The 12500-nt window shown below is 45.4% G+C and overlaps 3 protein-coding genes across 4 annotated transcripts in view; 1 reads left to right on the forward strand and 2 right to left on the reverse strand.

Annotated features, from left to right (window-relative positions):
- rassf1 (Ras association domain family member 1) overlaps window positions 1-1243 on the reverse strand; it is a 7676-nt gene extending 6433 nt beyond the window's left edge. The window contains exon 1 of the mRNA XM_083533633.1: window positions 743-1243. Coding sequence (XP_083389759.1) covers window positions 743-825 — 83 coding nt within the window. The 5' untranslated portion in view covers window positions 826-1243. The remainder of the gene's footprint in view (window positions 1-742) is intronic.
- Window positions 1244-2660: 1417 nt separating this feature from the next.
- Window positions 2661-6503, forward strand: cyb561d2 (cytochrome b561 family, member D2). The gene is made up of 3 exons (XM_083533637.1): window positions 2661-3284; window positions 4151-4188; window positions 4299-6503. The coding sequence occupies exons 1-3, from the start codon at window positions 3161-3163 to the stop codon at window positions 4800-4802; spliced, it is 666 nt and encodes a 221-aa protein (XP_083389763.1). The 5' UTR covers window positions 2661-3160; the 3' UTR covers window positions 4803-6503.
- rad54l2 (RAD54 like 2) overlaps window positions 5487-12500 on the reverse strand; it is a 12674-nt gene continuing 5660 nt past the window's right edge. For both annotated transcript variants that reach the window (XM_083533621.1, XM_083533622.1), the window contains 13 exons: window positions 12090-12432; window positions 11728-11905; window positions 11274-11483; window positions 10983-11101; window positions 10740-10849; window positions 10502-10601; window positions 9727-9932; window positions 9456-9631; window positions 8738-8919; window positions 8475-8653; window positions 8279-8368; window positions 8102-8191; window positions 5487-7669 (listed from right to left, as the gene is read on the reverse strand). In XM_083533621.1, coding sequence (XP_083389747.1) covers window positions 6813-7669; window positions 8102-8191; window positions 8279-8368; window positions 8475-8653; window positions 8738-8919; window positions 9456-9631; window positions 9727-9932; window positions 10502-10601; window positions 10740-10849; window positions 10983-11101; window positions 11274-11483; window positions 11728-11905; window positions 12090-12432 — 2840 coding nt within the window. In that variant the 3' untranslated portion in view covers window positions 5487-6812. The remainder of the gene's footprint in view (window positions 7670-8101; window positions 8192-8278; window positions 8369-8474; window positions 8654-8737; window positions 8920-9455; window positions 9632-9726; window positions 9933-10501; window positions 10602-10739; window positions 10850-10982; window positions 11102-11273; window positions 11484-11727; window positions 11906-12089; window positions 12433-12500) is intronic.

The raw sequence follows: 12500 nt of genomic DNA on the forward strand, positions 1-12500 counted from the left end.
CTTTCTCTCTGCCTGAAAGAAGTGATATTTGTCCTGAGTCAACATTAAAAGTTATACGATGATGAACCAGTGTGTGTGTGTGTGTGTGTGTGTGTGTGTGTGTGTGTGTGTGTATGTAAATGAAAGAGAGCCCCTGTCAGTGTTCAGTATGCAGGATGAGTGTGTAAAGTGCTCAGGGGGGAGTGTGTAGGTCACTGAGGGGCCCTGGCTCTGGTTCTTATCCAGGATTCCCAAAAAAACACTCGCAAAAAAGTAGAAGAGGGAAACAGATTTTTCCAGAAGAATGTGGAATCACAAAAATTATATTTTGATAATTATTGATGATTAATGATTCATGACTCTATTGTGAAACCGTGTAATTCTCTCATCCAGTATATACACTAAATATCATCCACATTACAGCTAATAACAGACACACACACACACACACACACACACACACATATGCACATACACTTACAATAGCATTATTATTCCCTTTCAGATCAATTTCAGTTAAATATCCAGTTGTTGTTTTTTTCATTTATCATTTTAAAATAATGTTTTATTTATTAATACTTCATGGAGGTCTAATAATTATATAATATTAACATAAACCAACAAATAATAATAATTAGACAGAGAGAGATAGAGAGATAAGCAAGCAAATAAATAAATACATATGTAAATAAACTCCTATGAGATTTATACATTTATGTTTTTTTTCCATTCAGACCTGAGATGATGAAATCTTTTTGCTCACCTCCTCCTCCCCCTCCTCTTCCTCCTCCCCCTCCTTGTCTGTAAGTTTTTGTCCGTTAAGTGTACAATCCCAGTACAAGTCATATAAGTTCCAGCAGAATGAAGTGTGCAGCAGCCCGGCTGCGTCCCAAACCCCACGCCAAGAAAAGAAACTCACTAAACCCCTCTTTTTTTTCCTCCGCCCAATTAGGTCATCACCATGGCGACGGCTAAACCGTGATGAGCTGTAATATGTGTGACAGCTTCAGGTCCTGAACACCTTCACCTGCTTCTTCCTGCTATGACTCTAGAACATCCACTCTGACTCGTGATGTATTGCTCACTGTGAGAGAAAGAGAGAGAGTGTGTGTGTGTGTGTGTGTGTGTGTGTGTGTGTGTGTGTGTGTGTGTGTGTGTGTGTGTGTAAGTGTGTTTCTGCCCCTGCACCCTCAGCAGCATTGTACATGCGCACCAACACAGATTAGTGCAAATCCCTGATTACTGACTCTCTGTCCTGCTTTCTCTCACACAGCCTTTATTACTGAGAGAGAGAGAGAGAGAGAGAGAGAGAGAGAGAGAGAGAGAGAGAGAGAGATGCAGACATATTTCCGTGATAAAATCCTACATATTAACACGTTTAACTCTTTACAACTCATCATTAAAACATCAGTCATTAAATCATCAGTCAGTTGCTTTATGTTTCAAAGGTACCAAGAAACATGAAGTTGGATTATCCAATCACAAGCCTAGCACATTATGACATCACAACTACAACCGGGTGAACACACAGTTGGATCGTATTACATTTAGCGCTGCTACACACTGATACAGCGTTAACAGAACAACTACCTGCTAACACACAGATTTTACACTCTAGTGAGGAACTTTAACTCTTACTTTACGCCCACATTCGGGATGTGATGAAGGACACGCCAAGTTTTATGCTAATACCCAGAAATCCTATAGAAGAACTGCTGTTGTTCTTCTATAACATCAGATGGTCAGATTCACTATTTTCTCGCTCAAACCCTTAATTGGATCAGATTAGATTCTACACGTTTTTTCTTCAGGTCTTTGTCTTCCTCCTGGTCTGAATGATGCTTTCACAACCTTGTCTTGCTTGATAGATAGATAAATAGATAGATAGATAGATAGATAGATAGATAGATAGATAGATAGATAGATAGATAGATAGATAGATAGATAGATAGATAGTTTTTGAGATAGAGTGTGTTTGTCTGGAATGTCAGTCTCTGGACGCTAACCCAGATCATTTTCAGCTCTAGTTTGTTTTTCAGGAGTCAGATGTGGGGTATAAGCAGGAATTGTGACCGTGGGGTGTGTGTGTGTGTGTGTGTGTGTGTGTGTATGACTCTGGGTTTTAAATGATTGTGTGTGAATCTGGTTGAATGATGTCACTTCCTGGGACAATCAGGGTAAGTGTTGTGGGAGCAGGAGAAAAGATCTCAGGATCGAGAGCCTACAGAGAAAACTGTGTTCTTCTTCTCTCACCCACAATACACACACTGTGTATGAGGGGACGGGCTCAGTAATGTAATGATCCCTGATGTGTGTGTGTGTGTGTGTACCTGCAGTAAAGAGAATAACGGGACAATAAAATACTGCACGTTACTCCACACAGAGGACGCGTGGAGACTGTGCTTCACCCTGATTGGTCAGGAGGAGCGCATTAGTTTAATACGGAAAGTAGTTCCGTCTCAGGTTGATAGCAATGCGCCTCGTTAGAAAGCGTTATGTTCATGGGGGAAGCTCAAATTAAAATCTTAAGGAGTATAGTAAAAAAAAAAAAAAAAAAAAACACACAATAAACGGGTCGATTATAATTTTGTTTATTCAGCAAATAAAAAAAGACGAGCGAATGTTGTTATATAGGAAACAAAAGCCTCACCACGTCAGCACCGCTAACGGGTTTCCGTCTTTTGTAAGAGGAAGTGTGCGCTCTTCATAATACAAGTCTTCACCTTGCGCATGAAACGGGTATATAAACAATTACATTAGAAAATATTAAAAATTAAAACAAAATTACAAATGTAAAACTGTACGTACGTTTGTGACATTTAGTGGAATGATGTAATTATAAAAGGGTATTAATCTTTTTAAAAGAAATGGTGTGATGCATTAAGGCGAAACCTTTATTTTGGTGTAAATAATACTTCTGGGAAATGACGCAGGCCGGGTTTTAAATACATTTCTTAAATATGTTCCCAGTGAAGTCAGTGAGACATAACGGACTTTGTACACTATCTAGTGTAGTTTGATACGGGAGTGGATTGGGACACAGCCAGCAGTTTAACCCTATGTGTGTGTAAGTGATAGAGAGAGAGAGAGAGAGAGAGAGAGAGAGAGAGAGAGTCCAGAGTGGATGTTAGTAAATAAACAGTAGAAACACACTAAGGAAATAACCCCCAGTCCCGCAGTCATGCTGCATCCGGAGTCGGAGCCGAGGCTGTACCGGCTCTCCCGCGTGCTCTGCGGGGTTTTTACTCATTTGCTCTGCTCCGCTTTCACCGTGTTTGTGGCGGTACTCGCGGTACCAGGCTCCAGTAAGTACCCCGGGCTCATACCGCGGATATAACGTTTTTTTTTTTCGTTATAAAGCAATTATCCATATACAAACAAAGTGGCAATAACATTACATTTGACCTTACAATATACACAACAGGTGAATAAAAAACTACAAATGCCATAAAGGCGTATTATAAAGCGGAAATGTAGCGGAGTCGAGAACCGGAAGTGACCGGAAGTTCTACCGCAAATCTAGTTTTAGTGGAACAATACTTTAATAAATAAAAAATATATATAATTTGCCAAATTTATTGTGAACTTGTATTACTTTTTTAAACAATAAAAAACACAAATACAAAATTAACTAAATCTCACGCTACGTCCCGGTAACATTTCAGGAATTGAATTGTTAGAAATGCTTACTAAATTCAGTGTCTTATTAATTATTATTATTATTATTAAATTAAATATTTCTTAAACAAACAAACAAAAAAAGCGCGGTAACCATTTTAAAGAAACCTCTCACTTCCGGGTTCGAATTGTAACCAATCACATGCCTCATTACAGAACAGCTCATTAATATTCAAGAGCTTTTTTTTTTTTTTTTTTTAAAGGGTTGATGTGTAACTGGGCCAAACACTCACCTTATTACAGGTGTGTATTAGTGATTAATCCAGTCAGTGAGATTTACACACACACAGTCACAGTAAAAGCGTAAAGTGGTTTGGCTTAAAAAAAAAAGAATCAAACAAAAACATTACTAATATTAACAATATATTATTTTTTATGTTATTGTATAAGTGTGTAAAGACGTTATTACCAAACATCTGCCTCTCTGGGACATGAGCAGGGTGTCAGGACTGTTACTGACTGGTCTGATGATTATACTGACTTTCTCTCGCAGGTTTGTTTTCCTGGCACCCATTTCTGATGACCCTGGCGGTACGTGTTATAGCCGGATCACCATCATCACTACGGGTGATATAATTGTATTGCCGTGTGCGTGTGTGTGTATATATATCTCATTGGATCATTGTTTTCTTTCTGTCCAGTTCTCATTCTTCATGACCGAGGCGATCCTGCTCTTCTCGCCACACTCGTCGCCGGTGGCTAAATTAAAACACCAGGTGAAATCGCGCCTGCACTGGGTCCTGCAGAGCTGCTGCTTGTCCTGCGCCGTGCTCGGACTCGGGGCCATCTTCTACAACAAGCACGTGAACGCCAAGCCGCATTTCTCCACGTGGCACGGGCTGGTGGGCGTGGTCACTGTGTGCGCGGTGGTGCTGCAGTCGGTTGCGGCGCTGCCCCTCATCTACCACAGACTGGCCAAAGGTTGGTCTCTGGCCAAGCTGAAGCGCTACCACGCCGCCGCAGGACTCGTCACGTACCTGCTGGGCAGCGGCAGCCTGCTGCTGGGCTCCTGCTCCGTCTGGTTCACGTCCAGCGTCGGGGGACACGCATGGTACCTCGCCGCGCTCTGCCCCACCATCTCCGCCTTCACCATCATGAGCCAAGTGACCAACGCCTACATGGCCAAGAAACGCCTGCAGTCCTGAAGTTGCCATTAATCAGAATCATCAGTAACTCAAACTCATTCACGTATCAAACGTGTCTTCCGCATGGACACTGGAACTGTGTATCTCGACTGGAACTCTAGAAGAACCACCGTTTTATGGTGTTTGGGTCAGAAAGGCAGAGGAAGAGAATCGGCACGTTCCTGAACATTGTGCTGAACCTGCAGTGGATTTAAATCATGGACAAGCTGAAGCCATATTCAGAGCAGGAATTCATTGTAGATCAGATGGGAACAAACACACAGCAGATACAGGAGGAGAAGCAGGAGTGGGCGGGGCTTACCTCACACACCCAAGTGCGTTTCCTTCCTTTCTGGCCGAGCTAAATTAATATAGGAAACATAGAACTTGAACCAAAACTACGGTGGCTGAGAAGTGCGAAACGCTGTTCCAGCTGTTTCTAGTCCACTTAGTAGGTTAAAATTCTCCAAAATAGACCCATGAGTGATTTAAGATGGGTCTCACTGAACCACCACTGACCTTTGGCTGACCTTCAGGGAACACCACAGATCTCAGGGCCTTTTCTTGGCAAAGAAACAAAGGGATTAAAAAGAATTTACTATAAAGATGTAACGTGTGATGATTAGACTCAACACCATTCCTCTGTACCGTGTTTCTCTCTTGTGATGAATGGGGGGGTTTAGGGGGTGAAATAAAAAATAAACGTTTCATCTACAACAAGAAATGCTGAATTTATTTTCTGTTAAAACAACATGAAATAAATACAATGTCATTTTAATCTCTTCCTCTGTGTGAGCTGATGAGTGTCTGTTCGTACTGCGCGTGTGTGTGTGTATATATAAGAGAGAGAGAGAGAGAGAGAGCGCTCTCAGCTGGGTCGGTCACAGATACTGGTCTTCAACACACCAGGAAAACAAACACGTCAAAAAAACAAACAAAGAAAAGAAAGATCACAACTCTAACAGCGTTTGCTGTGGCGGCTGTACAGGGTCACGTGGGTCAGAAAAAAAGAGCAAATGGTAGAAAAATATAAAGTAGTAAATCATAAATAAATAATTCCATTGAAATCCTAAATCAGTGAAAAAAATAAGCGATGCCCCAATTGAGAAGAAACGTGGGAATCGTGGCGGTGGGCGGAGTCTGGGAGGAGCGCTCCTCAGAGAACAGACAGTAATTGGTTGATGTGTGGAATTTTCAGAAATATTTTTACACTTTGGTCACATTTGCAGACAAACCCCCCCCCAAAAAAAAAAAAAAACCTAAAAATAGAACCGAGCAGTGTACGAGGTAACGGTCGAGACGTGGCGTCTGCGTCACGGGTGAAGAAGGAAAATAAAAAAAAGGTGGACTGCTACAGGAGTCTCTGAAGGCTAACATGATTTTACATTCTTTAAACTCGGGATCAGGCATGTGCCGACGTGACCCACCCGTCCTCCTCGTTATCATCACCATCACTGTACGATTTTATCACGACACGAATTAAAAAAAAAAACAAATCACAATTCTACTGCCTTCTTTAGAGGACGAGGCGAGTCAGGCTGCCTCGAAAAAAACGGCACAGACTCTCAATTTCTACGACAACGTTGTGTGTTTTTCACATTGCAATGCATCAGATACGACGCCGACACATGCCTCATGAATCCAGGCCAAACGTAAAAATGGCTTTTCCTCGTGTTCACCATGGTCTCTTTCTTCCTCTTGCCACATGTAAAAAACAAACAACAACAACAAAAAAACCTCCAATCAAATACGCTAACGCTCGTTAATTAAAAAATAACGATTTCTCCCTTTATCTATACGATGCTACGAGTTCTATCAAATAGCGGAAAATCTCTCAAGTCCAAATTTGATATTTTTCAAATCGTGGTTGCTGCCTGGAAACGGTCACGCTGGCACTCGGTAGAGCAGTGTTATGGTCCCCTGGTGTTTAGAAATGCCGGTCTGCGAGTTTAGTTTAGTGTCATTTCAAATGTCCAGATCCGCCCACTTTTTCCCTTTTACCCAATGAGATTCCTGCGATGTTTTTGGAGCTCACTGGCCGATCACCTCGATGACGTCGTCGTCTGAGCTACTCCCGCCGTTCTCGGCGTGCCCATGGTGCGTGTCGGGTCGACTCAACGCCGCCCCCAGCAGGCTGGACGAAGACAGGAAGGAGGAGGGCACGGCCGGGGCAGAGCCGGACGAGGATGAGGACAGGGAATTGGAGAAGATTCTAGAAGAGTCTGGGAGAAGAGGCTGGGTGTAGGGCATGGAGAACCCGGACAGCATGCTGGCCATACTGGGATTAAAGACGAACGGTGGAAGGGAGGAGGAAGCGGATGATGAGGAAGGTGCACAGGTGGAAGAGGAAGAAGAAGCAATGCTGGTCGATGAAGTGGAACCGTGGGTGGAGCTTAAAGCGTCAGAGGGGAACATGGGATGCAAATCCGGCAGAAAGTGACCTCGGGTGTTGCCACCCATCATCGGCGGTGTCATGTGACCCAGAGCGCCGAGTAGGCCCGGCGGAAATCCCACGGACCCCATGGTGTAACCGGGACTCACAGGGAATCCTGGGTAATTAGCAGCGGCTGTGGTGCTAGTGGTCCTTTTGGAACCTCGAGAGTCCGAGAGGAGTTTTCTCTTCAGGCTCTGGGTGTCGAGGCCAGAGCCCGAGCCAATCAGTTCGTTGCTCCGCTGAGACTCGGGGGCGTGGCCGTGCTGGGCGGGGCGGTCTGGGAGGTCGGAGAGCGCGAGGTCATTGGGGGCAGGCGCGTAATGATGGAGCGGGTGCAGCAGATTGGGACTGGACGAGGGAGACATGCAGCGGACGCCGTCCGGAGAGAAACGCTTGAGCTCGAGAGGAGACGTGCGGCCGTTACTGACTGGCCGGAGGAGAGAACCACCCACATCTGGAGGAAGTAATGAAAAGAGAAATGATTAAAGCTGATCAGACATAACATTATGACCACCTGCCTAATATTGTGTTGCTAAAACAATTGTGACCCAGGGATCATTAACAGCATGGACTACAGAAGCTCGTCTGTTGGATCAGAACACACAGACCAGCCTTCACAGGTGCTATGATGAAGAGATCATCAGTGTTCTTCACTATCGTCATAATGTTATGCCTGATCAGTGTAACAGCTGTCACTCAGCAGTGCTTCATGTCACGACATTATAATGATTGAAAAGCTATTATAGTGAAGAACGAGAAACAGGTAATAAAAAGAGGGATGAGATCAGTGAAGGAAAAAAGAACGGAGTAGAGAAAAAAGGGAAGAGGGAAAGATGAGCAGAGAAAATGGATTGAGATGAAAATGTGTGTGTTAATGATGGCACACCTCTAGGTGCAGGAGCAGCTCCCTCACTGGCTCGGGGCTTTCCGGAGCGGATGGCGAAGATCCGCCCATCATTAGTCCTGATGTACGTACCTGAGGGAAACACACACACACACAGTTATCAGCTGTATGAATAGCGTTTGGAGCTGCTGTAGAGCACTCTGCATGGCATGATGCTACCTTTAGAGCCTTTGATGACGTGTATGCTCTCTCCAGCGCTGATCCTCGCCTGCACGTCCGTCGAACTGTTGGTCCCAGGAATCACAATATCTACAGCACAGAGACTCATCAGTTTGAAGTGTAGACAGGAAATAACACTCCAGTGTGTGTGTGTGTGTGTGTGTGTGTGTGTGTGTGTGTGTGTGTGTGTGTATACCAGTGGTGGTGATGATGCGCTGGACGAGGACACCAGCCTTCTGTAGATAGTTAACGGGGAAAGCGGGGTTGGAGGCGTGGCCTCCCACACCGGCCTGGCGAGGCATCATGGGAATGGGAGTGGACTGGACGGGTCTCACGCTGGCGATCGGCTTCTCGTCCATCCGTGGCCCGGGCCTCCTGAGGATGGGATTTTCAGGATAATTGTTGCCGTGGTAACGTTCTGATGCATCAATGTCTGTGTGTGTGTGTACGTGCTCTGACCAGTTCCTGATGTTGGGGAGACTCTGCTCGTTGGTGGGGTAGTAGTGTGCGTAGGACGGGCGCTGATAAGGCACAGACGCCCTCTTCTCATCCTCGTAGCTCTTCTTGGCTGCTTTCTTCTCCGCTTTGGTGAGTTTTAGGTCCTTGCGGTCCATCAGCAGAGACTCGTGCTGGAACGGCAGCTAGAGAAAGAGAGACACAGAGAGAATGTTCTCATCTGTCGGGGGTGAACCCATCACTCTTTGGGTTGGTGCTAAGGGTGTGATATAGGGGGATATTTTCTGGGATTCTGCTGATAATGATAATCGAACAGTAATGCATTATTTGAAGGACAGGGTATTGATTATTTAAAACTGAAGCATTCAAGTAAAAACAAAAAGAATCACTGCTCTGCTCTGCTGTGAAGTGAACCTGTCAGGATGCAGGGGATTTCCCGGGTCACGCCCCCCTGTGTTTTTTCTGTTCCCACCACGGCCAATGCTGAACGCTTCGGCTGAGACTCGTTTTTATGTGCTGGTTTGTCTGCTTTGGTTCCCAGATACCTCCAAGTTTGCGTCAATGTTTGTTTTGTTTTACTTGAACTGAATTGAATTGTTCAGTGCTTCATGCAGCGTTTTGATTGGTTACTGATGTACTAGATAATTTGATTTTGCATATCGTTTCGGATACACATCACACCCCCTAGTTGGTGCATTATGGGAAAGGATGAGGCACACACCTTGGTGATGAGGTGAGGATAGTGCAGACAGGCGTGCTTGATTACCGCCTCCAGGTCATCGCTAAACAGCAGCACCGATTGGCTGGGATCGGACTCCTCCTCCACGTAGTGCAGCAGAGACTCCACCTCCTTCCTGGTGAATGTGAGGACGGGGTTCAGATCGTCCACCACGCGGTCTGCAGAGAGACACCACTTATATAAATTGAGGACAACACTCATGATGAGAAATCCATCTCTCAATCACACACACACACACACACACACCACCTACCAGACATGCCCTGCTTGGACACCTGCCGGTCGTAGATTTTCTTCTCCAGGGTAAAGTCACACACCAGCCTGTAGATGTAACAGGGTTTGTGCTGACCGTAGCGATACACTCGACACACTGCCTGGGCGTCATGGCACGGGTTCCAGGAAGCGTCCAGTACCACGACCCGGTTCGCTCCGATTAGGTTCACGCCCAAACACCCTGCCCTAAAACCAGATCCCGTATTAATCCCCACATTCTGCTGTAAAATCCTTTTTATTTAACACCATCGATTTCCTATGCTGCAGAAACATTTCTGTTTATTTCAACATCATATAAAGGATCAGCACCTTCTGATTCAGTTCAGACCCACACCAGTGGACTTTACAGAGATAAAGAGGTTATAAAGAGCTATAAAAGCGTGTTTGTTTCTTATAATTCTAAATTGTCCCCTAATGAGTGATCCAGTGAAGACTGCGCTGAGATTCACCAATCAGGATCGAGCTCAGGCTCTGTTTTACACGTGTTCTGATCGGCGCTTGGTGTATCTACTGATCACCAACATACAGTTCGGCATCAGGCAGAACATTTAGAGAGAAATAAATGATCAAGAAACTCCAGACTCGGACTCACCACAACACACGTGACCTCATTTACACAATAGTAGATGAAAATAAGGTTTTGGGTTCATGATCATTGTAATAGAAATCAATCAGTGTTTGAGTCATTAATATCATTCTATTATTCACGTGCGAGAGCGAGAGAGATAGAGAGAGAGAGAGCGAGAGAGAGACACCTGGTGGACAGGAGGAAGACCCAGGCTGTGCTGTTTGCTGGGTCGTTAAACTGGTTGATGAGTCTCTCTCGCTCCGTTGCAGATGTGCTGCCGTCCAACCCTACAAACACCACACACACACGGATGAGTCAGCTGATTGAATTGCATTGACCTGAAAACCACACACACACACACACACACACACACACACACACACACACACACACACACACACACACACGCGCGTCTATACACTCACTGTAATAGTTGATGCCCCGGAGCCAGTTCTGCTTCTGGTTGGCCATTTTCATGGGCATCGGTCTCACAGCCAGGAACGACTCGATCACTGACAGTGTTGACAAACTCTGACTGTGAACGTGTACACACACACACACACACACACACACACACTATAACATCCAGCTGTGACAGTAGAGTGTTAGGTCTGATTGGTGGCTGCTATAAAGCTCTTCAGAGTGCTTTCTTCTCAGCACTTCGTTACCTAAAGACAAGGATTTTGTCTCCTCTGCTGACGCTGTCCTCGATCAGGTGGAAGAGCAGAACCATCTTAGCAGAGTTCTCCAGGACACCCATCTGGTATCCACTCATAATGTCCTTTGCCTGCAACACAGACAGGTGAGAAGAAGGCAGGACACGTATTATTTTATTTACAGTCGGGGCAATAATGAGAGTTTACATGCACTGATTTCTGTATTGTAAATTAATGAATATTATAGAACAAGGAAAGTAAATGATGGAGTGAAGAAGCAGAAGAAGAAGAAGTGAGTCGTACCCATTCGTAGGTGATGACTTGATTGGCTCGTTCCTGCAGAGGTGCGAGTGCCCCTTTAGTGCCAGTGCTGTCAGAGGTTTTGCCCTTTAACCCCGGAACGGAGCAGCGGGTCGCTGCCGTGGCATTCAAGTCATCGAGGTCCAGATCCTGCTCGTTTGCCAGGTTCTCCTTCTGCAGAGCTTCGTACAAAACGTCAGGGTGGTTCCAGATCTGAGGGAGAGGGTAAAGTCAGGAGAAACAGACCACCAAACAGGAGGTGTGTTAGAGTGTGAGACACAGGAGCTATGATCTGAGGTATCTGTGCGATCTGTACATTAAAACCCAGAAGAAGAAGAAGAAGAAGGAGAAGAAAGAGAGGAGAAAGAAAATGAGTAGAAAGCAAAAGAGGAGGAAGAGGGAGTAGGAGAAAGAGATGGAAACAGAGGAGAGAGGAGCAGAAGAAAGAGCACACTACCTTGCAGCACACGCAGAAAGCTTTGAGTGGATTGAGACCGAGCCAACCGCTGTTCCCTGCCTCCCGGAAACGATTCATGAACTCTTTATAGAGCGCCCTCTGCAGGGGGGAGAGACGCACCAGGATCACATGCTCCTCTTTACTAGGCAGTTGTGTGCTGAGAACATCGTGACCCCGCCTGCCAAAAAAAATAAAATAATAAAAACACAAAAATTGAATTAAAAACTCAATTCTAAAACAATCATTTGTTACAAATCAGAGGATTTTTTTATTTTTATTTTTATACACAGACGTATCTGTCATGCAGGAAATAGAAACTATCAATACAAAGAATAATGACGTAGATAAACATTATGACTCACCTCTGGACGAAGCCCTCGAGCAGGCTGTGCAGGACATGGCTGCGGTACCTCATGAGCCGGACGTCCTGCGGCGTGCTGTCGATGCACTGGCCGTTCAGGATCGGCCGCTCGAACATGTTGCTGAACTCCTGCCTCGTGCCCAGGAAGTCGGGACGCACAAAATCCACCATGCACCAGTACTCCAGCAGGTTGTTCTGCAGCGGGTAGCCGGTCAGCACCACGCGCCGCCGCGAGCGGATGTTTTTCAGCGCCTGCGACGTGCTGGCATGGCAGTTCTTAATGCGGTGACCTTCGTCGCAGATCACCACGTCCGGCCCGGGCCGAGACAGAGCCTTCTCTATGTCTGGATACACACAAACCATCAGCAAGATCAGTACACGCTCACTCACTCGCTCCCTCGGACGTGTGAAT

Source organism: Silurus aristotelis (genome assembly GCF_946808225.1).
Source record: "Silurus aristotelis genome assembly, chromosome: 28".
In the NCBI taxonomy this organism is placed as follows: Eukaryota; Metazoa; Chordata; class Actinopteri; order Siluriformes; family Siluridae; genus Silurus; species Silurus aristotelis.